This window comes from Pithys albifrons, chromosome 5, assembly GCF_047495875.1.
Source record: "Pithys albifrons albifrons isolate INPA30051 chromosome 5, PitAlb_v1, whole genome shotgun sequence".
NCBI classification, from domain to species: domain Eukaryota; kingdom Metazoa; phylum Chordata; class Aves; order Passeriformes; family Thamnophilidae; genus Pithys; species Pithys albifrons.
Window position 1 is genome coordinate 30,426,355 of NC_092462.1, and position 27,403 is coordinate 30,453,757.

The 27,403-nt window shown below is 39.2% G+C and overlaps 2 protein-coding genes and 1 non-coding gene across 5 annotated transcripts in view; 2 read left to right on the top strand and 1 right to left on the bottom strand.

Annotated features, from left to right (window-relative positions):
* Positions 1–7,270: 7,270 nt before the first annotated feature.
* On the bottom strand, positions 7,271–10,305 carry TIGD4 (tigger transposable element derived 4). The gene has a single exon (XM_071555146.1). The coding sequence runs from the start codon at positions 9,995–9,997 to the stop codon at positions 8,462–8,464; it is 1,536 nt and encodes a 511-aa protein (XP_071411247.1). The 5' UTR covers positions 9,998–10,305; the 3' UTR covers positions 7,271–8,461.
* Positions 10,306–10,457: 152 nt separating this feature from the next.
* ARFIP1 (ARF interacting protein 1) overlaps positions 10,458–27,403 on the top strand; it is a 40,244-nt gene continuing 23,298 nt past the window's right edge. The window contains exons 1-3 of one of the 3 annotated variants that reach the window (XM_071556103.1): positions 10,458–10,610; positions 14,651–14,730; positions 19,272–19,373. In XM_071556103.1, the coding sequence (XP_071412204.1) occupies positions 14,653–14,730; positions 19,272–19,373 (180 nt within the window). In that variant the 5' untranslated portion in view covers positions 10,458–10,610; positions 14,651–14,652. The remainder of the gene's footprint in view (positions 10,611–14,650; positions 14,731–19,271; positions 19,374–27,403) is intronic. The other 2 variants (XM_071556105.1, XM_071556104.1) reach the window with 2 other exon arrangements.
* Positions 23,308–23,380, top strand: TRNAW-CCA (transfer RNA tryptophan (anticodon CCA)). Its single transcript has one exon. It is a non-coding gene; the product is annotated as a tRNA-Trp (tRNA).

A 27,403-nucleotide genomic window follows, 5' to 3' on the forward strand; every position in this document is an offset into this window, starting at 1 on the left:
ACCCAGCCTGAGTGTACCACCCCCTTGAACGTCAATAAGGTCAGATCTCCACATGATTTAAATTCTTATAACTGTATCTCCACACAGAAATAAATGTGGAGTTCATTGAAAGTTCACAACTCCTCCTTTTCCCATTAGAGCTGGAAATGCTTTTAGAGGAGGCAAGTATCTGGTTCTCAAAAAAAAAAAAACCAAAACAAAAACCAAAACCCAACAAATGAAAAAACAAGAAAGACAATCAAAAACATGCCTGCCAAATACAGGAACTATATATAAAGCCTGTAAATCGGGCAAGTGGATGGCACCGAACTATCCCAGATTTCTGAACTGGGGGACTGATCCGATCAGGCAGGTGGCTGACAGGGAATTTTTTAATCTCTGAGGAGCTGGAATGGCAGACAGGAAGAAGAGCGGAGGATGAATGATTAAAAGCAAACCAGTACCTGCATTACAGCTTTTGGAAGATGTAATCTCACAAATATGTGCCTTGCCTGAGGAGTCGGCATCCCAGTAAGACTCTGACTCAGCCCTCTTGGGAGGAAGAGCAGCAGTTAAACCTCCTGCTGCTGGTGCATAAGGGCTAAATTCCACACATTGCAAAATTTCCTCCTAATTCTTGCAGATCAATGTGCTGGTGAACACTAGTAGAGTTCTCCACAAAGAACACTGTTCAAAATTATTGCCCTTGTGAGGCTGCATAGTGCAAGCTGCTGGGTTCTCCCCACTATGAGATGAGGTGAGAGAATGAAGAAATCCAAAGGAAGTTTTAAATTCATAAAGCTTCCTAATCCCCATTCTAAATAATCCCTTAGGAAGCTTACTTTAATGTAAATTTCATATAATCTCATTGTCCAGGATGCTATCTGCCATCCCAGTATTAGTCTTCAACAGATCATCAGAGTGCAGGCATTTCACAAGGAAAATGGTTTTGGAGTTGCACATCTGCATTAAGACTGGGTATAGATAATACTGTGGATATTGTTGGGGAATGACTGAGTTATTTTTAAAGCTATTTAACCATGACTATTTGAGGTGAAATTGCAAGATGACTACTAACCAACAAGGCATTAAGTTTGCCCATTACTCTCCTGTTAGCTGTAGTTGGCAAGTTGCTGGCAACAAGTTAGATTTTGACAAATCTTTTAAGGTGTTGTATGATTTAGGGCACCTAACTCTACATGGGGTGAATGAAGGCCAGGTGAGAATGAGACACAAAGAACTACTAGTTTCATTACACTTTTACTTCAGCTTTACCTTTTGCAGTTTGGGCTTCTGCTGCCAACTTCTACATGCTACATGTGTATGAAGCATAGCATTGCCAACTTGGCAGGAAATTATCAAATCTAAGTCTCTTTTGGTTCATAAGAGAATTTCTGTTGGTTTTTGGAAAAATCAAGCTAGCAATGGGACATGTAGGATAAGTCTTTCTGATGGGGCATTGGATGGTTCTTTGTAGTCATTCAACAAGCAGAGCCAGGAGCCTGTAGCTCTGTCTGCCTGTACTTGTGTTTCTATCTTGCTGTTGCTTGTCTATGGTTTATGCCACATCTGCTCCTGCTTCTCTGCAGAAGCTCACCACATAATGCACTGAGTCTGGCCACCCTCAGCTCTCAAGGGTTTGTTTCTATTAGAAGCTGAATTGTTATGTTTGTCTGTGCCATGTGTTGAATACGCATGTAACACATATCCATTTTTTCTCAGAGCAGTAAAATTCATATCCATCAAGCCGGCTTTGCAAAAACAGTTCAACAGTTGTTGGCAACAGCATGCAATAAGTATCTCCAGTTCAGATTCCCAAGATTGTACTACATAGTGGCTCAGTTAATTTCTGAAAAGCCCTGCCAGTTTTTAAGCTCATCTGACTCTTACTGCAACTTGTGGATTCTTACACAGAAATGCTGTTTCAACCTTGCCTTGACTCTAGGCAAATGTCTCTGCTTACTCAACACCAATGAGCCCTGGGCAGAGCAGTGACAGACAGTTTAAATAGATCATGTGTCATTTGCTTGGGGGAAAAACCCCACCAAACTCACATCAATTAATTTTGAAATGGACCTGAATTACGAGTGGCTATTTCTTGCCATCCAAAATTCAAAGAACCTGTGGTGTTACCTCTTGCAACAATTTCTGAGCTTAATTTGTAAACAGATATGGACTCTGGATATTGATTTTGAATAAAAAGGTCTGTTCCACCCGACTTACAAGTTCTCCTTGAGTTCCTGCAGGGGAATTTCAATAGACCAGGACCTTGCTTTTTAACTCCTCCTTTTTTATGATCTACCTGCCTTTCTCCATGACCTCAGGCCACAGGGAGTGGCTACAAAGCCAATCAGGGCACAAATACGTGAAACCTCACAAACAACTATTAAAATAGAAAAGCATGAAAACAAACAACATAAAATATAAGATCAAATAAAACACCTTGACAGAAATTAGCTAATATCTGAGCTGGCTTTCAATCTCACTTTTTTTGTGCAACATTTTAACACAGTATGTAAACAAACAGCCCCAAAGTCGGTCTTTGTGCAGGTTTTGTTTGTGAGTTTGTTTTTTACAAGCTTAAAAAAATGAATAAAATTCATGTTGGTGATCAGAAGTATAAAAGAAAGGCTCAACCAAAGTCAAGACTTGAAATGATTAAGAATAAAGAATGAGAGCAAAAATAAAATACAGAGATGTAAATTTAGGGAAAATAACATACTTTTAATAATTACTTAATCTTTGCTCTAAGGGTAACATGAAGAAATGCCAAATAAAATAGAAAGTGAAAAACTGGCTGTCTCCAGAAAGACTTAAGTATTTGTTTTTGGAGAAGAGAACTGGACACCAAATCATGGAAAGGAGGAAAATGGATTTTGAAATGTAGTTTAAACATTAAGTGAGGCCAGTAAAAGTGGAAGGAAGAAAGATTCAAAGAGTTTAGGATAAGGGTATGATATTTAGAAGCATAAATGTAAAAGTGAACTATGCCAAGGATGCTGTATGGGCAGAGAGGGGTTAGAGATAAAAGAGAAAAAGGAAATGTTTAAACAAAGATACTAAATGTCAAATTGAGAATTGCAAAAGAACAGGTCAGAAGTGACCACCGACAGAAAGAAAAAATAGAGACAACTGAAAGAAAGACAGATGATGTGTTTTGTTACCAATTCTCTCAGACATCCTGGGAGACTGCTGGAAAAAGCACTGCTCACCCTCCTCTGCAAAGGGAAAAGACAAAAAGAAATATGGACATACTCAAAGTTCCCAGCTAAATGAAGCAAGGGTTTGGGAAGACCACTAAATAAACCATGGTGAAATTAGGGCCCAAGATCATGAGGATGTGTACCAAGAGGGTAATACTGGATGATACATGAGACGATTCAAAAATACCACCTGCAAAAGATAATATTAGAAATAGGGAGGGTAAGGAGGAAAGCAGCTTGCAGAAGGTTGGGCCAACAATCCTAACACTAATACTAGAATTAGCAGGATATCAACAAATATAAAATGATAGAAGGCAACAGATGAAAAAAGGTGGAAGGGGAAAAACTAGAATTTTGTATAGCAAAATATCATATTGCACCATTAATACAGTGTAGAAGTATAAGGCACCAATGCTGCTAGAAGAAAAGCAGAGCTTTCAGTAGGTTGTCTCCTTGTGTGCATGATACAATGGCAGCCCAACAGCACATCTCTCCAGAGGAGTGCATGACGTGGGGTGAGAAATCCAGCAACTAGTTATTACACGTCTAAGTAATTCTTGAATAGCGAGTGTTCAGCTTTGCTACTGAGCAGGGTCCAGGAGAGCTGTGAGCTCTTACCGCCCTCCTCAGCAATCCTGCATCTCTCAGTTTGCAAACAAGATCATGAGTTATTGCATTTGACGTTTGGGGTGAGGTTGCACCATCCCATCAGACCACAACTTTCTCAGACAGATGAGTCACACTCCTGGTGATTCCAACCGAGCGCTTGCACAGGCACACAGAGCAACACAAGTGCGGAAGTGGAGGATGCAAAGCAGCTCTAGAGCTCAGCCCCAGGGATACAGCCAAGGGATGACTGTGTGCAGGCTGACAGCTCACAGGAACTGTAGCTACATTTACAGTCGGGGCATTGACCTGCTCCCCTTGATGCTATTCACACGGACTGGAATGTTGTGCCAGAGGTAGGATGACATGAAACCTTAGGAAGAACATGACTTTCAACTGAAATATTGTAAAAGACAGTAGAGAGATGGTAAAAACAGTTGTAAATACGGTGTCTTCTCACTCAGCAGATCTAGTAATGCGGTGTGTTATTTGTTCACTGTACTGATCACAGCAATTTGTCATTCACACTTTTCCATTTTGCTCAAGGAGAAGAGGTGACACAGCTTTGAATAAGTCAGCAAGACACAGCAGGTTTCCTCACTCTGCCTTAACCCAGAAGTTGCATGGCTTTCACCTGATCAAAGCAGTTAAACAGCTACAGTTGAGAAAAAAATCAATTGCAAATGGAGTAATTGTACTAGCAAGAAGGGAAATGAGCTACAACTGAGTTCCTGTTGCTGAAAAAGAATGCTGTGGCTATAGCAGAGTGCAGTTATGTGATGAAAAGGGAGTCACAGCTTTACAACACTGCTCTACCAACATAAAGGCTATGGATGAAAACAGACTGCCTGACATAAAGTTGTTATCTTTTCATCTCTTGCAAAGATGTTTTCTATTGCTAGTGAGTGTATTGATAGAAGTGTGCTGTCATTCATCACATTGCAAAAATTTCAGTTAGATTTGTTTGCTTATTAATTGACTGAGTTTGGTTCTAATTTTCAAGGAAGGAGCCTCCAAAATAGGCATATTAGAACATCTAGATAAAAATACTGACTTGCTTGTGTAAATATAAAAACACTTCTCTGGTGACAGCACCATTCATTCCCCACAAAAGCTTTGCAAAATCTTCCTTTAACAACTGCCTCCCCAAAATAGGAAGCACCAGCTTTTATTGATAATAGAGGAATAAAATAATGTGAAACACTGTCATTGCATACCATGCTTGCCCACTCACCATACATTTTAGTTCAGTGTTGAGTAGGCCAATATTCACTCTACCTTTTCAATGAACACAACCACCAAAAAAATCCTGGTGGTATTTTACAAATATTTTAATGTTACGATTTTTGTTTATGAAAATATTGCACTTAAAATTTAAAATCACTAAAGATTCTGTGCTTCTGAGACTATGATTTTCAAGATTTGCATACTAATGTGAAACCATCGACTCATTTATTCCCATGATTATTTAGCTATCAAAGTGATACAAATCTTTGATATACAGACACATATGGATTGCTTTCCTGGAAATCCATGACTGCCTCTTCTCTTCTGGCTTTGCCTAAGGATGTAAAACTTGTTAAGTAATTTCCTTTTACCATCAGAGGTGAGCAACATTCCTATCAGTAACAGTTTTAAAAGAAGGTGTAGTTTTATAGATCTGAAAGGTACCCCGAACAGTGCACACAAAAAATCCCAGTGTAATATTAATTAAAATTTTCAAATACAAATATATTTTTAAAGAGTATACTCAATTTTACATATTCCTTGTCTCAAGAATGAATCTGAGGATGCTTTTGATTATATCAAACATACTTTCCAAATATTTGTTTCTATTTAGCTCTTGTCTAGAAGTCAGTTTTATTTTTACAACTCCTATTTTCAGTTCACACTTCTAGAATTCTCTTTGGGTTACTGCAAATAACCTCACTGACTTGGCGCTGAAGAACATAATCACTGTCTAACCATAGCATGAAGCAGAAAAGCTACGGAAAAAAGCACACAGTTGTCCATATTAATATGTGAAGTATTAAATCAAACAACAGCCTTAGTAACATGCCTTTTGTAGAAAAGGGTTTTCTTTTTAAATATGGTGCAACCCAAAGCAACATCCTTCCTCTCCCTCCAAACGAAACCCCCCCAGACATAAACAGCCAGTGTCCTGGGGGGTTGCCCAGACAATGTAAAGGGATCTCTAGCTCAGACTGTGTACAAGCTCTAAACTGATTAACATTTTCATAGCATACCACTTCCTTTTTTGCTGTTAGCATTTCAGATCTGAAAGTCTGCACTTCCCCACGACAAACACCTGAAACGGCAACAAGCTTCTGAATGGATTTCACATTCTCTGAGTATAAATCTGATCAAAATCCAAGGGAAGAGAAATATTTGAGCTCCTTAATAATTCTGAAAGATACAGTGCTAGAATACAAAGTGTGTAACCTACAAAAGCAGTTTCGGTGAGTATATTTTAGCTTAGTTTCTCAGAATTAACTAGGAGGCTAGGAAAATGTTGTATATTCTCTAAAGACACAGGATTTCAATGGGCTGTATCCTTTTTAAAGCAAGTTCCAGCACTCACCTTCAAAGTCCAGGTCAAACTAAATCCTTCCCATTGTTTATATGAGGGCGTATGACCACACTCAGTAACTTACTTCCTTTGTTACCAGCTAGAAAAGTTATTTTCCATCTCCTGATTTCCTAAGCCTCTTCTTGCTAAGATTACACTTCCTGTGTTGAACTCTTGTTTAACCAAGATTTGCTGTTTAAGTATGCAAGTCTTTCTTATTCAGATCCAATATTTTCACACTCTGAATTCTTTCAGAAGGAAACAGAGGGTCTCTTTATCTGGAACTTGGGCCAGTGAGGGCCACACGGAGGCATATTGTAATGAATATACACATTTACTGCACAGATAATAGACATTTTTCCCTAAACTTGCCTTTAGCAGGAGAAGCTGCTGCAAAGAAAGAGATTTTAAATCAAAAGGTTACTATAGGAAAATTATCTACGGGTCTCAAATAAGCTTATCCAAAATAGAAAGAACTTTTCACAAGGTTGTTCTAAAGTATTTAAGCAAGCAAAATGTGACACAGCTTCCTAATTTAAAAGACTTTGCATTTGTATTTTAAAATAATAAATAGTTAAAAGAGCTGATTCAAAGAGGTACCTCTTTCACAGAGTCTATAAATCTCCATGTAGGACTTTACTTACTGGGATTTCAGCAGAAATTTCTTATTTAATCAGAATATCCTTTGGATGGAACTCACATCAGGCATTTCACAATAAAAAGCCAGAAGTTTGTGGGGGTTTTTTGGTAGGGGTCCAGTAAAACATTGATACAGTACAGTCAGAGGCATTCTCTCACCACACCACCCCAGTATTTTCACTGTCTTCCAACAATTTCATAAATTTTCTGAAATGCTTTCACAAACGGATGAACAGTCCTACACCAGAAAAAACAGTAAACAAAGCTTTGGCCAAACTATTTATTCAAATACGCAAGAGCTTTTTTTCCCATGGTTTAACTATACGCACCATAATATGTTCTTTATTCCATAGGCTTCCTAAAGGGCTTCCATAAAATATTTTATTCTTCCTTTTAATTAGAAAAATTATCTCTAAAATTTGAAAAAAAAATTAGCTGACAGATATGGAAAAGATTTAAGACAGGTTTTGAAAAAAGTAGTACACTTCACACAGACTGTGTTTTTTGGCTCTGGTATAATTACATTGCTTGAAATGCATACTCGAAGACATGTAAATGTACAATGATTTTCTCAAGTCACACTGCATTCATGCAAACAGCATTCTTGTTAGTGACAATCCACATAAGTGCATGGAATCCGACAGCAAAGCCTCCAAGTATTGTAAATAAAACAAGAGTTCAATGAGGTTTTAGTGCAGATGCTGCAAGAGCTGATTTTCATGGAGTTGCACAGTGAGACCTACATCAAATCCATGTACAAAAGAGGCTCAAAGGGAAAGAATGACCTTCCTTTTTGACCTCCTCAAAGCCTAAGTAAAGGTGTGTCTTTTGACTCTTGGAAAAATGATTATGCCATTCGTGTGTATCCACACATGAGCAGTTTCAAGAAAATAAAACACACATCCAAAGTTGTGGTAACTTTCTGCTGTCCATCACCTACTGCAAGAATAAGCAATGGCCAGAATTCTTGACCAAGGGAAAAAATATTTGAAGAAACCCTTACTTCTCAGAATTTAGGCACATAGTTTCTGTATTATTCATTTTTTGTTTATGTATCAAAAACACAAAGTTAATAAATATTTATTTTTCTATGATCAAAAAATCAAAGGCACCAGTGAAATTATTGATGTGTAGAAGCGTTAATCTCTTCCTGAAGAAAGAATTTCACGTGGCCATCAGTTTATCCTGAGTGCACTAAACTGTTCAAAGAACTTCTTTTGCCTCCACTGTATTTACTACAGTTATCATTTTCAGGATTTGGCTGCAACTCAAATTTGTGTCATTTGTCCCTGATTATGTGGAAAATTTCAGTTCACATTGCTTTTCCATAATCTCAAATTTCTTTTATTATATACATCTAGGCACCTGAGAAAAACACCAGAGAACATGTCATCAATGCTTGTTATAAACTGCCTTTGTTTACTTATATATTTTCTAATTATGCTTTCCCACTTTGCTAAAATATTCATTTACATGCCATATGTTGAATAAAGTTCTCCAAGTGAGCTAGGGAATCATGAAGAGACTCATCTGTGTCTTCACTTCTGAGAAACTTCCGAAGGGTATCTAAAGCACTCAAAGCCTCATTTTTTGATGGTAAAGGCTGTTCAGCTCCCTGAAATCGACCACCTTCATCCTTATCTTCATCTTCATCACCAAAAAATGCCCCAGCTTTATCTGACACACTTTCTTTGGCACAGATCATCCCATTATTTGTGGGCACTTCACAAGTTACCAAGCCATCATCTAGAGCTGCGTATTCCTCTAAAGATAAGCCTTCTGGAAACTCCACTCCAGCTGCTTGTGCATGTGCAATCAAATCAAAATCACTTTCAACCTCCTCGTTGTCGTTACTATTTGTCTCAGTTTCTAATTTGAATCCTGCTCCATTATAACTTTTTACAATAGTCTGTGGTGTCACTTCCCTCCAGCACTGGTGCAACATCTCAATTGCATCAAGAAGGCTCAGCATAAACTCCTTATTACCTTCTACAGAGTCAACAAATCTCTTGATAAGACAATGCCTGTATTTAACCTTCAGACTTCTGATAACCCCTTGTTTCACAGCTATACATGAAGAGGAGTCTGGAGGAAAGAACACTAATTTGACAGCCTTCAGGTTCTTTACTTCTGTGTAAGCTGGGAGAGAATGAACAAGAATAACCACCCAGCGCTGCTGTGCTTGAAATCTGCCATCCAGTTTATGCATCCACTGTTCAAACACTTCTGAAGTCATCCATGCCTCGTCATTTGCTTCATAATCCACAGGCAGTGACTTCACACCTTTGAAAGAGCGTGGACTTTTTTTTTTTCCTATAACAAGCAGTGGAAGTTTCTCGGAGCCATCCATATTCGTACCCACCACTACAGTTACTCTCTCTTTGCTCAATTTGCCTACAGAACAAGTTTCCCCTTTAAATGCAAATGTGTTATGTGGTAACATCTGGTATAACAATCCAGTCTCCTGTATATGAAACACATTTTTTGGCTGGTAATCATTTAAACAAGAGGGAAGCACATTTTGGTACCCAAGAGCTGGAGCATCCACTGCAGTAGTAGCAGCCGCTTCGGGGGGCTGAGCTCTGAAGACCAGCCCGTACCTGGCCTTGAAGCGGTCGAGCCAGCCATTGCTGCACCTGAACTCGCTGTGTCCGAGCCGCTGGGCAAGTTCGTTGGCCTTGAGGCGCAGCATCGGCCCGTTCACCGGCACCCTCAGGCCCTGCGCCACCCGGTACCACCGCACCAGGGCCGCCTCCAGGTCGGCATGGAAAGCGGTTCTCAGTCTCTTCCTTTTGGGATCAAACCGTAAAGTTTCAAAAGCTTCCAAAACTTTTTCTTTATTCTTCATAATCGAAGACAGGGAATTCTTCTTGATGCCATACTTGGCTGCAATGTCCGCCTTTTTCTCGCCGCTCTCCACAGCGCTGATGATGTCCAGTTTCTCCTCGATAGAGATGCTCTTTTTCCTCCTCACGCTGTGCTCGGGCAGCGCCTCTGCCATGGCCCCGCGGAGCGGCTTTGCAGGCAGGCTCCCCCGCACGCTCCCGCCGTGCCGCTGGTGTTCCCGAGCGCACTCCCGCCGTGCCGCTGCTGCTCCCGGGCGGTGCCGCGCTGCGCTCCCACGGGCGCGCTCCCGCTGTGCCGCTGGTGGCCCCGGGCGCGCTCCCGCCGTGCCGCTGTGTTCCCGGGCGCGCTCCTGCGGGCGCGCTCCCGCCGTGCCGCTGGTGTTCCCGAGCGCGCTCCCGCCGTGCCGCTGCTGTTCCCGAGCGCGCTCTCGCCGCGCCGCTGGCGTTCCCGGGCGCGCTCCCGCGGGCGCGCTCCCGCCGTGCCACTGGTGTTCCCGGGCGCGCTCCCGCGGGCACGGCGCTCTCGGGGCCGGGGCCGGGGCCGGGGCCAGTGGCGCGGCCCGCCGTTGCCATGGCTGCGACCATAGACACGGCAGCGCAGAGCGGCCCCGCCAGCCTCTTCCGGCGCGGCGCTTCCTGCTCCTGCTGCCACCGGGGAAGGGAAAACAGAGCCGGAGAGAGGCCGCTGGAGCCGCCCCACTTCCCCTCGCCCTGCTGCCCTCCGTCCCGCAGCACGACGCCCCCGGGCCGCCGCGGGGCCGCCGGCAGGTGAGGGCCGGGCCGGGGCAGCGGCCGGGCCCCGCGTTCGGGCGGCGGGCAGGGCCGGGCCGCGCCTCCCCCCCGGTCCCGTCCGACGTGTCACACACGGGAGCGGCCGCCCCTTCCCCGCGAGTGCTGGTTCGGTTGGGTCGGGGTGTGCTCCGCGGGTGCTGCCCTCTGGAGGGGGCGGCGGAGCCTGGGCTCCGTACACGGCGGGTTTCGCTGTGAATTTCGTGCCCCCAGGACTTATTCCACACCCTGGCAATTACTATTTTAAGTGCACCAATTTGTCTTTCGTTTACTGGTCTTAAAGCATGGAAGCGCTGTGGTGGCGTGTGACAAGCAGGTGGTGTGTGTGGTGGTGTTTACAAACTAGGCGCAATTCTTCCACTGTTTCTTGTAGTACATCTCCAGTGTGTCATTTTTAACTGGAACCCCCTCACAGCCTTTCATGTTGCATGGAAAGCTCTGAGGGGGATCACACTGAACGTCCACTTCAGGGTGTAATTCCAGTGTTTAATGTGTGCTTGTTATGCTTGATGGGACCCGTAGCAAGGAGTTACCACTTTGCAGGCGGTGGGGCTGTTATCCGAGTGTTGTTTCTCTAGAAAAGGTAACAGAAGGGTTCTTTTGCAGGGCTGAACAAGGACATTCCTTGATCAGTGCAACTCCAAAACTGTCTGAATCATGTGTATATTTATGTGTATACACACACAGAGTTTAAATGTAAGGAATAAGTAACACAGAAGAACAGACTGGAAAAATTGTAAGCTGAGGCATTATCTTGATCAGCTGCTTCTTCCTGTTTTGGTGGAAGTTGCAACCATAATGGGAGCGCATGGCTTAGCTGGTCTGGAGACCAACAGAGCATTAAAGTGTTCAGGGGCAGGCTGACCTGGAGCGGGGACTGTGGAATTTAATAGCAGCCCTATTCTCCAGCTTTTATCTGCATCATTTCTTGTACCTCTCAAACATTAGACCTGTAAAAGGAGCAGCCAGGGATTCCAACAGCATTAAGAGGAAACTATGGTGTGATTGGAGCAGAAAGTGTTCAATGCAGCTCTTTACAGTCTTTTTATAAAAGTGAATGACAAGAATTCTTGACAAGAATTAGTGAAAGTATTCTCAGTTAGAAATGGAAATTAAGAAAATATGCATCAAATCATAATTTTTCCACCAGCACTTGAATTTTCTGCAGTGTTACAAAAACTTGTAATGCTTATCTATGCTGTAGAGTAATAGGACAACAATAAAAGTGAGTCATAAACTTCATTTATACAGTAGATACCTTGTTTTTGCCTCATTAGCAGTTACTTTAAAAGAAAAACAAGCCAAGGAGCCAGTGCATCCTGCTTAGAGAAGCAGATCTGATTCTTGAGAATGCCTTTATTCTCATTTCTGAAACCATAAGTAATTTATCTAAGTGATGTAACAATGTGAAGAATAAACTCCTTACTCAAAACTAATTTATTTAATTCATATGTGCATGAATAAGCAAATATGAATTTGCTTTTTAAATGAAAAGTCCATAAGCATGCTCTTCAAACCACTAATGTCTCTGAATTCTTCATTCAGGGGAAGCTTAATATGTTGTTTATAAGTTTTGGGTTTGCTCTTCCTTTTACTTTTCCCGTGGAAGAAGTGATATATAAATCCCCAGGAGTTAGAAATTGTGGGTTTTATTTACAGTGAGCAAAACTTGAAATAACTGAGGCTATAATGCAATATGCATTTAAGGCAGCTTCACCATGGGGGGCTTGATTTTAATGTGTCCTCTCTTCTGCTCTGGTGCAGTATTTGTGTGGATTTGCAGGACTGGTCTAGTGGGGGAAAAAATGAAAATCCATGAGGGCAGGAGTGATATGGACAGAGTTTCAGGCTTAAATTCATGCCAGGTTATGGATCAAGAATGTTTTTTCCAGGTAGAACATCTCTGTGCTGTTGTAATTGCAGCTGATAGTATCAAATGTTCTGGTACACCATTCACCCAAAATGTTCCAAAATTGTGGCTCCTTTAGTGAAAAACCCCAACCTCAATAGTGCAGAGTTCATGCTGTACTGAGTATTGGCAACCTCTCATAAAGAACAGCCCTGTGGCACCTGCAAGAACTACGGAGATGCAGAAGTCTGGATGCCTTTCTGTCATGGAACCTTCAGTATAAATGATAAATGTACACAGATACCATGATTGCCACAATTTCTCATGCGTGTCTTCACTTCTAAATCTTGGTGAAGATGTAGAAAGTTTTCATCCTTACATCCAGCATTTGATGTTTATGTCTCCAGTTTTTTACTGTAGAAGCAGTAATCAGGAAATTCTGTAGTTAAATTAGAGTGTGCAGTTGAACTTCTTATGAAAGCCACCTTTAATCTACATTTCTTCCCCTTCTCATGTATTAAAGTTGGTGAGTGTGATCCTGCAGAGCTGAGTTGAAAGTGTTGGCACTACTTGCAGGAAAAGAATGCTGTTCAACAAAACTGGTGGTGAGAGGTGTGTTGTAACACAAATAGTGAATTAATTTGGATTTTAAAAAATGAATTATTTGTCTTTATGCATTGCCTTCTACGTGGGTTTGTGAGATAGTTCATGCCTGTGGGTTAGGATATTAAAAGTTCTTTAGTCTGTCAAAATTATTTTTACTGCTTATTGCATTTAATAGTTTTAAACAGCATTACTGTGGTCTGTAAGTTTATATGTGATGTACAGACATAACTCTAGAAATACAAATGAGGTAAAACTGAGGAATAGATTCTCTTAACAAAGACTGCACTACAAGATGAATTCAGCTGCTTGTTTAACCAGCAGAGCAAGGAAATTGCACTTATTCTTCTAGTCCATAATGGAATTGTTTTAGCTACTCAGAAATAAGCTGTTAAGCATGGAGGTTGTTTTCAACCATGAGCAAAGTTTGGATAGGACTGTGGGAAAACAGAATCTCTGCTGTATGGGCTTTGATATTCAAAAGAAATTTGAAAAATTAAGAAAGGTGTGTAAAGATGTTATTTCTTAGTTACTTCAAATGGGATTTTGTATTGATCGTAGTAAAATCCAGCTTCATTCAGTGATACCTCTGAATGAATTGTTTTTCTGGAGACAATGTCTTATTTTATGTGTTTGGTAATATGATCTAGATGATTTAGGTGTTTCAGTTTCTCAGCCTGTGTGTCCTTATTTTATTTCCCTTGTCGTGTAAGCTGCTTACCTTATTAATTATTTGCTTTAATTAGAATTTTTTATAGCCTAGGCATTTGAAATACAATATAAATACAAGTAGTGATCTCTTTATATTTTTTCTTAATCTGGTATGTGTCTGAACATGTATAAAATGGTGCAAGACTTAAAGAACTGAAGTCATGTGTGATTATACTCAATACTGACAGACTGTTTAATTTTTAATGATTGGTTGTCTCCTCCTCTCAAACAGCTGACTGAATTGCAGTGTCACCTGTAGTTACCAGCTATTTGAAACTACATTTAAATACTTTTCCTATTTAAGCTATATTAGGTATGCAATTCATCTTTCATGCTCACTGTACTCACCGAGTTGATTTCTTGTGCGTGTGCTCAGTGTTACCAACTTTCTTGGCCTCTCTAGCTGAGGTCTTTTGGAGACTAAAATAAAAAAGATTGTGCTTCTAGTAGGCATAAGGGACTGAAAAGTTTAGTAGTTTCAGTGGCTTAGCATCAATATAAACTTGGAATATTTGGTTAAATCTCATGTAAACAAAATGATGATCTTTGCAATAGTAGTTGGTGTACTGCTGCTGGTGACAGTATGTGTCAGCTGAAGAACCTTGTGTGACCTCTCGGGTTTTATGTTGCAAGTTTAATAGTCTGTGGGGGCAGGTTGCTTTGGCAGTGGAAGTTTACTGTCTCAGGTACACTTTTGGGGAGCTAAAGACTCACCATCACAAGGAGGAGGTTTGACTTCGTTTTAGCAGAACTTGTAAAAGAAGTGTCTTCTGAAAGCCTGCTTCATTTTCTGTGAGGTGCAATGTGCAGCTCCTTTCAGATCAATTAATGCATGCCAAACCTATTTGATTTTCAGGTATGTCAGAACACAGCAAAGAATCCACAACACTTGATGAATCTCCTCCTGCTGCAGAAGAGGTCCAGGCTGGCTCTGAGGTGATTGGGTGATAGTTGCATTAGTGTAAAGTCAATCAATCCTAACAACAATTTCAGACTGCCCAAAGTTCTGCTGTGCACAGCACAGTGGTATTAGTGTGGGGATGTGTGGGGAGACGAGTCCATGCTCAGCATCTGGAGGGGGTGGGGTTGGTTTGGAGACACTATTAAGAACATTTGGATTAATTCATAGCAAAGGATTGCTTCAACCAGTAGTCCGCTGCTGTGCTGCAGTATTTGTTGTCTAAGTTGAATAGGTAGAGTCTGAAATGTGTAAGTACTTCAGGAAAAAGCATTGGTATTTAAAAGGCAGCAATATTTGTGTAATTTCACAACAACAAGGTATTCTATCTGCTGCTGAGGTGGTGAATCTGTTATTTCTAGGGAGCAGATACAGCTTGTGCCTTCTTTATGGAGAAGTCTGTGACATTTTAAAATTATGAACAAATTCCTAAGGTTCCCAATTATTTAGCTAATCAGATGTGTTTGGGAGGCTGTTTCAGAAAAATAGAGTCAACATTTTTGTGACTGGTCTAGAGTAAAAATTAAAATAGTAATGCTGACTTTATCACTATTAGAGTTTCAGTGCCAGTGATTTGTTTTTAAACTTTTAGTAAAAACTGAAGAGTGACTCCACAGCTATTCAGCATATCTCCAGATCTGACATTTGGAAACAGACATGTGAGGAAAAGTACTGATTTTTACTGAAGAATAATTATATTTTTTCTAAATAAAAGGTCGATCTGAATTACCATGTTTTTCTGTGGTGCTTGTGTCATTCATGCTTAATCCATAAATTCAAATTTAGGAACTTATTAAGATTTACTTCAGGCTATTTCTGCATATGATAAATTTTATTCTGAGGGTTCAGTTTCTCAGTTTGCTTCGTTTACGTCAGCTGTAGGCTACACTTGCTAAAGGGGCGGCGCTTGGTTCCGCAATCATACTCAGTGTTTCAACACATGTACTGTTGTGTTTTGGTGCTTCAGTTTTCTCTCAGATCCAAAAGCTTACCATGACTGTGTGAGGTTACAAGAACACACAGGCAGAGTTAAAGAGAAATGGCTGCTGGGTTTTGGCAGTAGCCTAAGTAAGTATTTTGAGTTCCTGCACTGCTGAGTAGGCCGATGCTGTGTCCAGGAGCAGTCCTGCATTCTCACTGTTTTCTTATTGCATCATTACCCGTCGTTACCCATGAAGGTGCAAGTGTAGGACATGTGTGATGAAGTGTTTTGGAGAACTGGTGTCAGTGGAAGAATTACCCATCCTCTTTTGAGCACAGATCACCTTCTTTTAACCTGCCGTGTTTCCGGAATCTTGTTTGCTGTGCAAATACATTGCTCTGGCTCAGGGCAGAGGTGAAGGAATGGGGAAACCTGCGAGGGCGCAGAGCTGGTAAAAAAGGACAAGGACTTTTTCTTGACAGCATTGCTAGCTTCAACTGTTGACTAAAATGCAGATGGCGGTTTTGTCTTATCTGAGTCAAATTAGCAGCTAATCCCACTTCCCTTTTTCAGCTGTTTATTTCATGTCTTTGGTACTTGCCTGACCTCATTGCAAACTGATTTAATTCACTGAAACTGGAAAATTAACCTGGTGAAAAGGTCTATTGCTAGGCTAGTGAGTTGTATGTGGAGACTGTAGTCAGGTGAGTGGTTGGGAGGTGGGACACTGTGTGGCTTCCAGTAGGGACTGGAAGAGTGGTGAAATGTCCTATAATAGTGTGTTACAGTTCAAACATAGCATGAGACTGAAGTTAGCAAGTAATTTTTGCTTTCTCTGAACTAGATACAAACATTTGACTCAAGTAGGAGTGCCAAAAAAAACCCCACTGTGAATTCCTTCTAGGTTTGTAGTACATTTCAAAAGTTGTCCAGAGAAGCTGATGAATTTTTGTTTTCCAATGGATGTATTTCCTAGAGTCATGTGCATATGCCTGAGTGTATATCTCTGAAAAAAATGTATAAAAATGTATCAATATTTGCAAAATGATTTCTGATTCTTGATGAAAAGCACCCAAGCCAAGTATTTTTGCCTTTAGTTAAATTTAGAGGTACATTTTTGTTTGTGATCCCTGCCAAACAAAGTGTATCCCTTGACAGTACAAGACTTCCTTTGCACTGTTGTTTTCCTCATAATTTGTAGAAAGAAGAACAAAAATACCTGTGTTAGCCTGTGCTAATGTTTCCATGTTGTGCAGGTAGCTGTGAAAGGCCAAGCACTTTGAACAATACCTCACCTGACCATGTCAAGTAGAAGTGTAGTTCCCAGCAGTCTTAGAGCTTAAGCAGATGTGAGATTCAGAGGAAGCTTAAGAAGCTTGAGCTACTGGACAGATTTCCTAAATCAAAATCTAATATGGAGATGACTAGAACATTTGATCTAATGGTGGTGTGTAGCAACTGCCTGTGAGGAGCAGGGAGTTGGACTTGATGATCCTTACAAGTCTCTCCCAACCTGACATATTCTATATTCTATGAAATGAAACATATTACTGTTTTAAAAACAGTCATAAAATAAGCATAGACCTCTTGGTGTGCTTCAGTATCTTCATTTACTTGAAGGCTATGAGATTTGAGTTTGTTCAGTTGCATGAAGAATGACCTAAAAAAAAGTTTTGTCATCCAGTTGTGGGTGAAGACTGTGTGGAAATTGTGGTATGCTAGACCAGTGTGAGTGTATGGCCTATGAGATACTCCTTGCTGAAAGAAGGTACTTTCTGGATTCTAAATGAGAGGGATTGATAGGCTAAGTTAGTGTGTTACGAAGTCACCATTTCCTTGAATTTATAGCACACTTTTTAAAAAAGTTTTGAAAACTGTTCTTTGTGTATTTAGTTGGGTTTTTTTTAAAAAAAACAACCCTGTGCCTAAATGTTTAGCTTCTTAATCTAGGGAAGGGTTTCCTAAAGCACTGTTTTTGAAAAAGTAGCATTTGATTCAGTTTGGCTAAGTTAGTTGTAGAGAGAATCTATCCTCAAAGTAGGAAAATGTATCATCACTTAAGTGGTATTTTATGGGTGTGCATCCACAGCTTGTGGTTCATATGAAGGGTTCTTGGAGTGGTTTGTCTTTGGCCTTTCTCTTCTCTGTATGGGTAAAGGCACCGTTCACTCAGACCTTGGTGGGCATTTTTATGCTGCCAATTGAAGAAGCTTCAGATTTTACACGTTCAGATTTTGTTGTAGGTACAAAATGAAGTTTGAGCTGTGACCACTGCTTCAAAAGACCAACTGAGGTGAAATCTCAGTAAGTCACATTTTTTGGAAGAGGTTAAGGTAGCATAGCTTTGGAAATGGTCTGGAGTTGGAGAAGCACATTTCTTGGAGCCCACAGACAGTGAGGAGTTAGAAAAAAGCTTGAGAGGCCTCGAAATTTACTAAAGGAAATCAAGCTTGCTGATGTAAATGAGGTGGTGATACGTGAAAGTGGAGGAAACATTAGCAATAGGGTATGTCAGAAGATGTGGCGAAATTAGAATGATGCAGGTGATTCTCAGCAAGTACAAGTAAAATGTTTGTGTTACATTGATACCCTGTAAAAGCTTCCTGTGTGGTTGGAGAAGCTGCTGGTACTTATCTTAGGCTGGGCCTATTCCTGACCCTTGGACTGTAAAGAGCGGATTTGGTTTGATGATTTGGGAGCTTTAATGGAAGAGAGGTACCTATTCTCAAGTACCTTTTGATGGTATACCTTGTCTTGCTGGTCTTGCACAAGTGCATGAACTGGTTTGAGGACTTCAGACAACTTGTATAAAAGTAATTGAACAAGCACTGCCTTGGTTGTGTGTTGACGTTTCTACTATTTACACTTCAGATGACTAACGAAGCTGCCTTGCAGAGTTAGGAGCAGCTTTTTGAGAGGGATAAAATTTTTGGTTTCTGTTTAATTTTGGAGAGCCCTGGATGCCCTTCTCTCTTCAGGTGCTCGCAAATGATGTGCAGTTCTGCTGGTCATGTCTCTTCTAGGTTATACCTTAGGTCACTCTTGAAAGCAGTGCTGCTACTGTTCATGATGCAGCTGCATTTGAAACGAACTTTCATTCTTGAGTTCCACTGGTGTTTGAGTTCTTTTGGTGCTTCGGCATTTCACTTCAAGTTTGCTGCTGTTGACTGCCTGAGAGTTGCATACCAACAATTTAGTCAGAAGGTGGCACTATGTTACAGCAAAATAAGAAGCAACTTAAACTCTTTTAAGGTTTGGAATCATAGCTTTTCTTGTAACACATGAACTCATTGCACTTCTCTAGGATTTATTGTTATGAGTAGCTAGTACAATTTTTCTAGATAAGCTGACCTTTTTTATTTTAGTATTGCTTTTCTCATAGATGTGGAAGCTTTAAATTACTTCTTGAGCTGTGCTAGCATATAACTGTGATTTGGGGGTGTGAGTAATGTATACTGACTGAGTATATCGGAATATTTCCAATAGGAGTTTGAAATAAAAATCGACTGTTATGAAACCCATACATCAAATATTTTCATATGGATGACTCATTGGAAGTTTAAGATAAATGCTGATCTGTTTCTTCATATACTATAGGAAAGTGCAATGGCTCAAGAGTCTCCCAAAAATTCAGCAGCAGAAATTCCCGTGACTACCAATGGACAGCTGGAAGATTCTCGCGAGCACAGCTTTAACAGGGTGAGTGTTTTCTGTACTCTGCAGAAGTGTCATTATCAGAAACGCTGAAGTTACAACGCAATGCACAGCGGACTTCACTCAACAGTTTTCTGGAGGTTTAATGGAAAAACTCCTTTGAAGCTCACAGATTATTGTTTAAGATGACATAACATAGAGTTGATTGCACGTTGCAATAATCTCTTTTGTATAAAAAGCGGGTTAGCAGCGTCAAGTTTAGAGTTCCCTCCCCTAACCTTGACAGATGTTAACGCTGTTTCCCTTGTATTCGGGCGTCCAGCAGAGGGTGCCACGCGACAGCTTGTGAAAGTTGGGTTGTGTTTCTTTACTTTGATTTTCATTCGGAAATAGGAGACTAGTTATTTGCCCACGTTTATTTGCTATCTGCTAAGAATTAGATTTTAAGCAAATCTCAGAATTTTAACAATCCCATACTGACTTGCAGCATAAGATTATTTTTAAAATAAATACTGAGCAGAACTTCAGCATTCTGTCCTACTAAAATGCTCATTAGAGGGGAGAGCCTTTATAAGTTTGAAAAGAAATTGAATATACATCCTGAATATTGGTAAAATAAGAATTTTCCTAATTTTGTCTTCTGTTTTTACTTTAACGGAGAAATTCCTTCAAATATGATAAATAATTGTTAAAGTTGACTAAAAAACCCAAGCACATACTGGACATTGCAATCACTTTTTTGATTGAGAGGTGTATTAGTAGGGAAAATTTTTTTCTGAATGCTAAATGCTGTAAATTACCAGGTACTTTGTAATATGTAATCAAGTGTATATGTCACTAATTACTGGTTCTGAGCCTAAGAATACTGATTTTTAATCCAGCAATTTTATTAATAAGACAGAAAAATACCATTTAAATCTATATTAAAATTACGGTTTTAAACATGTATAATTTTAATTATGCATTTAAATACCATTTATATTTTTTTAAAAAATCCTGAAAACAAGATCTGAGACCATTTGACTATTACTGCAGGGTAGCTGTATAGTGAGCATAACTGTAAAAAAAGTGTAAAACTTCATAGGATGAAAATGCATCCTTATTAGAGCTCTTATTAAAAATGCTGTCCTTGTTACTGGGCATTTTTTCTGCTTCTGCTGTATGGGCTATCAGTTGGGGGTTTTTATGAATAGTACTGCAATGAGGGAAGGCTTGTGTTTATTATGATTTGTTGTTCAACTAAGCTCTATCAGTAACATAATGTAAATATTAGGGCAATATGTAATAAAGTTAAAACTTCATTTCTATCGAGCTGTATGTATGTATGTTTAGGGGGACAACATTAGAAATGCATCTTGAAGGGGTAATGAATTTGGGTTCACCTCAAAGTAGAGAAACAGACATACAATTTCTAAGCCTGATGGCTTTTCTGCTGCTGTGACTCGACTGCTGTCAAAGCTACCTTTTCCTTACCTAATGATTGCTTCTTCAGGACAATCCATGTTTGTGTACAGCAAATGGAACATGCACTCTTGTTCAGTCAAAATGTAAAGCTGAAATTTTAAGGTAGTTTCTGTCTATGGCCATATATAAAAGTTGGAATAGGTTTTAGGGGGCATGCTAAATTTTGCTGGCTTCAAGTCAACTGTATTTTGAAACTTCTATAAAAGTGGGTCAGATATTTGGTCAAATAGCAGAAAAGTTATACCATGCAAGCATGGTTGAACTTTCTGCTGTAATTTTTTTCTCAGTGCTTATTCTGAGATGAAGTGCACTTCAATTATTTTCTGTCTTATACAAGTTAACACCTGCAGGTGTGACCTAAACCCAGAATATGTGATAATCAGGGCTTCTTATAAACAAAACAAAGAAAACAAACTTTTTGGAAGTAACATCTAGGTCTGTTTACTAACCTGTTAGTCTCAAATTCTAGTATTAAGCTTCTATTCATCTTGATTTCATGTTTATTATTTCTAATGCTTAATGCCATGCTTTCTCCTTTTTGACTCACCAGGTAATTTTTTTGTTTTAACCTAAAGCAATATATGCATTGCACTACAAAATTTCTTTGCCACATTTTCAGAGGTCTTTTTTCCTATCAACTTATGGAAATGACAAGCCAAATACTGATTTTTATGGGATCACTTCAGAAAGGTGCCAGAAATCATGACTGCTTTAATTTGTGCTGTTACCACCACGGTGCTTGGTCAGAGAATGTGACCACAGTAGAGTTTAGAGCACTCAAATTCCAATACACTGGTTTTGATTGCACCTTCTTGAGGAGCTGGAGGATGAGGTTATTTTGATTTCCTGCTTCCTTACTTTTATGATCAGGGACATGTTGATCTAGATGTTGTACAATTCAGATGTAAACAATAAAATACCATTTATTCCGTATTTTTGGTCTTCTACAGCTATTTTGTGACAAAGGCTTGAGCAGCTTTGATTGAATGTTTTTGATAGACTGAGTAAAGAGGTAGTTGTACCACCTTTTCTTTAGATTTCTTTAATTACAAAACTACACTATTATCTAGACTTGCATTCTGTTTAGCACTTCCATCAGCCCTCAGGCTTTTCAGGCATGAAAATGCCCACTTATTTTTCATCAAATGCAGTATTAATACACACAAGCATGAGAAGTATTTCATTTTGCGAGGCAATGCAGTGCAAGTGTATTTACGTGTTGCTCCTTCTTTAAAGACAAATGCCATTAGTTTTGCAGAACATCAGACAGCACAGATTGTCACAATGTCACTTCAGAAGGAAGCATGTTAGTTTCAGTTTTGTGGGAATGTGTTACAGCACTGATTGATGCATCTTCTTGGTATAAAGCATGCATATAAAGTAACTCAAGGGTGTTTTCCTAACTATAAAATCCCATTCAGAAATATGCTGCTGCATTCTAATTCTATAATAAAACTTGCCAGTGGAATTCAGACAAGTTTTGTCCTGCCTGTATGATGGATGGAAATGCTTTAACTAAACAGAGCTGTAGCCTCAATCATCATTGGATCAAATATGTAATGTTCTTTCACTAAGGAAAAGCTTGACCTAGTGCTTTTCAGCTCTCTAAGCTCTGCTGGATGTCCCTTAAGCTTTAAGAACTTGGTATATGGAATGGTTTGAGAATATTGGGTATTTGTTAGTTTAGAGGGCTTTAGCATTTTCTAATCAAATCTTTTTCTTACTATTTTGTATAAGAAGACCCAACATACAAAAAGTCTTGTTGGTTTATATTATTTAATTTTTAATTTCATTTATCCCCCACTTCTAGAACACAGTTTTCTCCTATGCAATTATAATTATGTGATTAGCATAGTGGTGTTTTAAAGTCGCTGGGGGGACTGGAAGCTGAGGACTGTGGAAAGGAGTGAGGGAAGTATGTTATTTCTATTTTCTATTTCTATATTCAGTAACGTCATACAGACTGAAAGCCGCATAGAATTAAATTTAATTTTTCAGAAAATTGTTGATGTGCCTCTAAAGATACTCAAGCAGCTTTAAGTGATCTGTTACATTTAAACTATTGCACAAAATCTATATGATGTTCTTTGTATCAGTTTGAGTCTGTGAATTGGTTGTTTCAATTTTTCCCTTTTCAGTATAGACTCCTTGCCCATGGATCTTATTGTACTCTTATGGGAACAAAATCATTGTTAAACATGTATATAATACCAGTAATAAACTTCAGGCTGCAAAAGATAAATCAACTTTTTTGTGAGTCTTCAATTTATCTTATTAGAATTATGAAATAAGCTCTGGGATCTGATGAATCTGAATGCATGTGTTCAGCATCTTGTTCGGTAATTTTATTGCCAGACTGCACAAATAGATAAGATTGACTCTTTTTTTGTCTTTTGCCTTCTGAAAAAGACCTGCCAGCCTTGTCACCCACATTCAGCCTGTGACATCTGAGCTCATCTCTTAGGTTTTACTGTGTTCACTGACATAGTCAAATTTTTATTTTAGGTAAGGGGGCGGTCCCGTGGTGTAAAGGAGAGCACTCTGGACTCCAAATCCCAAGGTCCTGAGTTCGAGTCTCAGTGGGACCGTCCCCTGGCAGTCAGTGCCTCCTTGCCATCCCATCCTGTCACATCTTGGATGCCCAGCAGGGTCAGCCCCGGTGACAGTCCTGAGGACTTCACTGTCACTGTCCAAGCTTGCTCAGCCGTGGCAGATGGACCTCAGGACTGAAATGGTGGGGCCAGTTCTGCGCACGCTGTGCCTCACCTAAAACACCCACTGCGCAGGCTGGAAGGGCACACCCACGTGGGGAGAGCCCTGCCCAAATCTGCGTTCGCGAAGTCTCGCCATACACGACAGCATAGACTGATTTAAAATACATTACTTTGTGTCATTTCTTGAAAACTGTTTTCAGGAGATAAAACAAATACATGGTCTTCATACAGTCTGAAAAACAAAAACATGCATGTTAATGATGAGAGTAGAAGGGAAATTAAAACTGGATTGTAGTATGACATTAGGTAAATCAAAATGGATGTAGTAGAAAGGGTCTTAGTGAAGGGCACTGTATTGGAGAATAAATTTGTTGAATTTAAACTGATTGGAGGATCTAGAGGCTTAATTCTTGGCAAACAGGAACTGAGTGATATAATAGGGCAAAGAGAAGAAGAAAGTGCTGAATATGTGCAAGGAGCTACACTTGTACATGATTTTGGATATGTTAAAGTTTGGAGCCCATCTATTCTACTGGATAGATGTTATGTCTGTCTACACAACTTTTTGTATCATGGGACTTGTAATCACACTTTGAACTGTGAACTTTACAATAAGATGTGTTGCAAATTTTTCCTGAAGGCAACTTAGTAATTTTGTTTAAAATGTCATTCATCATTAAAAATAAACAAGCATGTGATTGGTGCCAGTTTAGTTGCTCCACATATATTTATTGAATGAGCTAGTGATGTGGGGTTTTAGAAAACAAGGTAGTAAAGGCAAGTAAAACTGTGTCTGTTAAACCTACTGCTGGTTCTGAGCAGAAGATATTGCTTAGTCATGCATTAATAACGGACTGGCATAACCAAGAAATTAATACAGTGATATCTCTCTAGTTTCTCCTTAGTAAAGTAAGTCAGTTTTGGCTAGGTTGGTTTCTGTTACTGGAGAAAATGCAGTTCTGATCTTTGCCTTCTTCATTTTAAATGATTATGGATAGCATGGATGGGAAGTTTTGTTTTGGAAATAGTCTTGTAATTCAGCCAACATTCCTTCATAAACATGCATTCTGAGTGACTTCTTTGCTGTATCTACTGTCTCAACAGGATTGCTATGTCAAAAATTCATACTGATACATCTAGATGATCTGTGTAATAAACTGATAATATCCCTGTTACAGTTGTGTAAATAAGGCTAGCCTGGCTACAATATGTTTAGTATATGGTGTTTTGAAGTAATTAAAATGGGATTTTAACAAATGGTTAAATGTTCAATGCCATGTAGGTTTGCACTGCCCTGACTAGACCTAATTAAGCTAGTGCAGCCATGCTGTGTTCCTGTAATTCATGCTTTGCTTCTTTGAGCCTTGAGCATGCTCAATAGCTGAGAGTGGGGTAGGTAGTCCAACCTTTTAATTCCTTGGGAATCTTTTGTGGTTTTTTGTACCGCCAGCTCTGAGTCTCAGTGAAGTTACAATACTAAATACTTCTGCTAGATGATAATTGAGTAATCATAGTTTAAGCCTCAGAGAACTGAAAATTATGAATGAAGCATCTTTGGTTTTTAGTGATGGTAATCCTTTAATAGATTTGTGGTTTGCAATCTATCAACAAATTTTGATCAATTCTAAATACTTGGATTTACCTTTTACAAAGACGGGGGAAATCATACACTTAGCTAGAAGACCAGTATGTTGTCAAAATATAATCACCTTATTGTAGTAGGGGAATCTGTCCTCCCTAAGTTATCCTTCTTTGTAATTGTTGAAGGGATAAATTGCTTTGTCAGTATGATTACAGAGGGTTTTTTCCTCGCTTTTTTGTTTATCTACACCTGTGTAAACAAAAAAAAAGCAAGCACAATCAGCTGTAAGAATGACATCTTAAAAACTGAAGTTTACATGCAGCAGTGTGTACAGTAACTTGCATTTCTATAAATTATAAAGTGATATTGTTTTCATAGTCACTGACTTTGATGTCAGTCGCCAAGGTGTGGTAGCTCTTTCTTTTAAATTCATTTGCAGGAATATTGTCCTTCACTAGGATATATTTGAACTGGTTAGTAAGTGTTTAAAAAGAGGTTTGAATGCAATTCTTTACACTGACCTTTTAGATCTCTTAGAACAAATATGTGTTTGTGTATATACGCATATGTGTATATTTATGTCAAACACCCTAGTGTATATATACACACAATTGTAGATCTTCATAATATTCATGATCCAAATAACAAGTTTTTATTTAAGAGAAAGATGTATTTTATTATTCTGATTTATTTAGTGCTGCAGTTTGTCCAGCCTGTGTTTAGCTTCAAATTAGAATTACATTGAATGAACTGAAGTAGTACAATTGCTTAAATTTTTGTCTTTACAAAGCAGATGTTCTGCATTTTAACCTTAAATACAGATGATTGCTTAGATTCCTATTGCAAACATGCTTAAGCAGGTTAAGTGTCTACATTTGTTTGGCTACAGATTTAGATATTTCTGAAAACTATACAACATGCCAAGGTGCCTTCAGGAAAAAATAATCCATGCTGTGTCCTTTTTGTTGAATCAGTGCAATCTGGTTATCCTTTTTCAAGTCTCTCTGCTTTTTCAGCTTCTGGTGACTTGCTACATTTTGAGTTAAATGGACTCTATGTATTAACTAAACTAAGTTGAAGCAAAGGCTTTTTTTCCATCATACCCCCAACTGGGATACTTAACTGGAAGCACCAGTGTTAAGTCAGTTGTGAAGACTGAGAACAATATGTATCCAATGCTGTGATATGCTTAATTTGTGAGAACAGGTTCTGCATGTGACTGCTATTTGTTTTTCATGCTGGGTGAGTTTTTTTTTGAAATGTGTTTTGGGTTATTTGGTTGTGTTTTTGTATAATGCTTTAGATACACATATATGGCATCCTTTATTATTAACTAGTTCGTGTAAGTGAAAATATGACTGTAGGTGTTGGTTACTGTGTTTACAGTAACATCCTGGGATTTTGAGGTCAGCAGGATTTCTGTTCTGCTGGAATTCATCTGTTTGTAGCTCTTCTTTTTTTCCTTCTCCCAGGAGTTTGGCCTAAATTAAAGATACCTGACTAAATCTGTGGATCTGTGATCCAAAGCCACTTACTGACACCTGAGCCTCTAGGCAGTACCATTCTTATGCACTCACTTGCTTGGTTTGTGGATGGAGCAACTGCAGTAACAGGTCAAACATGGACTAGAATTTTAAAGATTGTATTTTCTTTGTAATTAGAAGCATTGCATATATCATAAACAGTTCCTACACATGTCCAGACATTAACGTCTGAGAGCTATATATAGCTTTTCTTTACAAATTTCATGAGCATTCCTCTATACTTTTCCTACTTTTTTGCCTCTGTGTGGAAGCAGAAGAGATGCAAAAAAGTGCCTGGTTCCAGACACTGGCAGTTTTCTGATTTCTTGATGTTTTATTCTTTGTAACTCTATTTTACCTTTTTGCTTTCAGTTCCATAGTAGTTTTTCAGACACTTTTTACTTTTAGGAATTAATGGTTTTAAATTGCTTAAAAACCTGAACTTATTTTAAAGTACTAAATATAATTGCATAACACTGGAGGCTTAAACTTCAATCAGAAGGCTGAAAATATAGTCCAGGAAACCTTTGGGGGAGCTATTTGTAGAGGTGGGTGAGATGGCAAAAATGGACATTTATGACTTGTATATGGGTTCATCGTTCATGGTGTATGGATTTATAGGCCTGTGTTGGATTTCACTGAGGACTTTGCTTGCTCGAAAGTTGGTTGTGGTAGTTAATCTAGATCTCCAAAGTTAAACATGGTGATCTCAAGCAATTTTAAATCAATGAGTTTCAAATACAAACAAGTAAATGACATCTTTGTGCTGTGAGCAGTTGTGATGTAGACTTG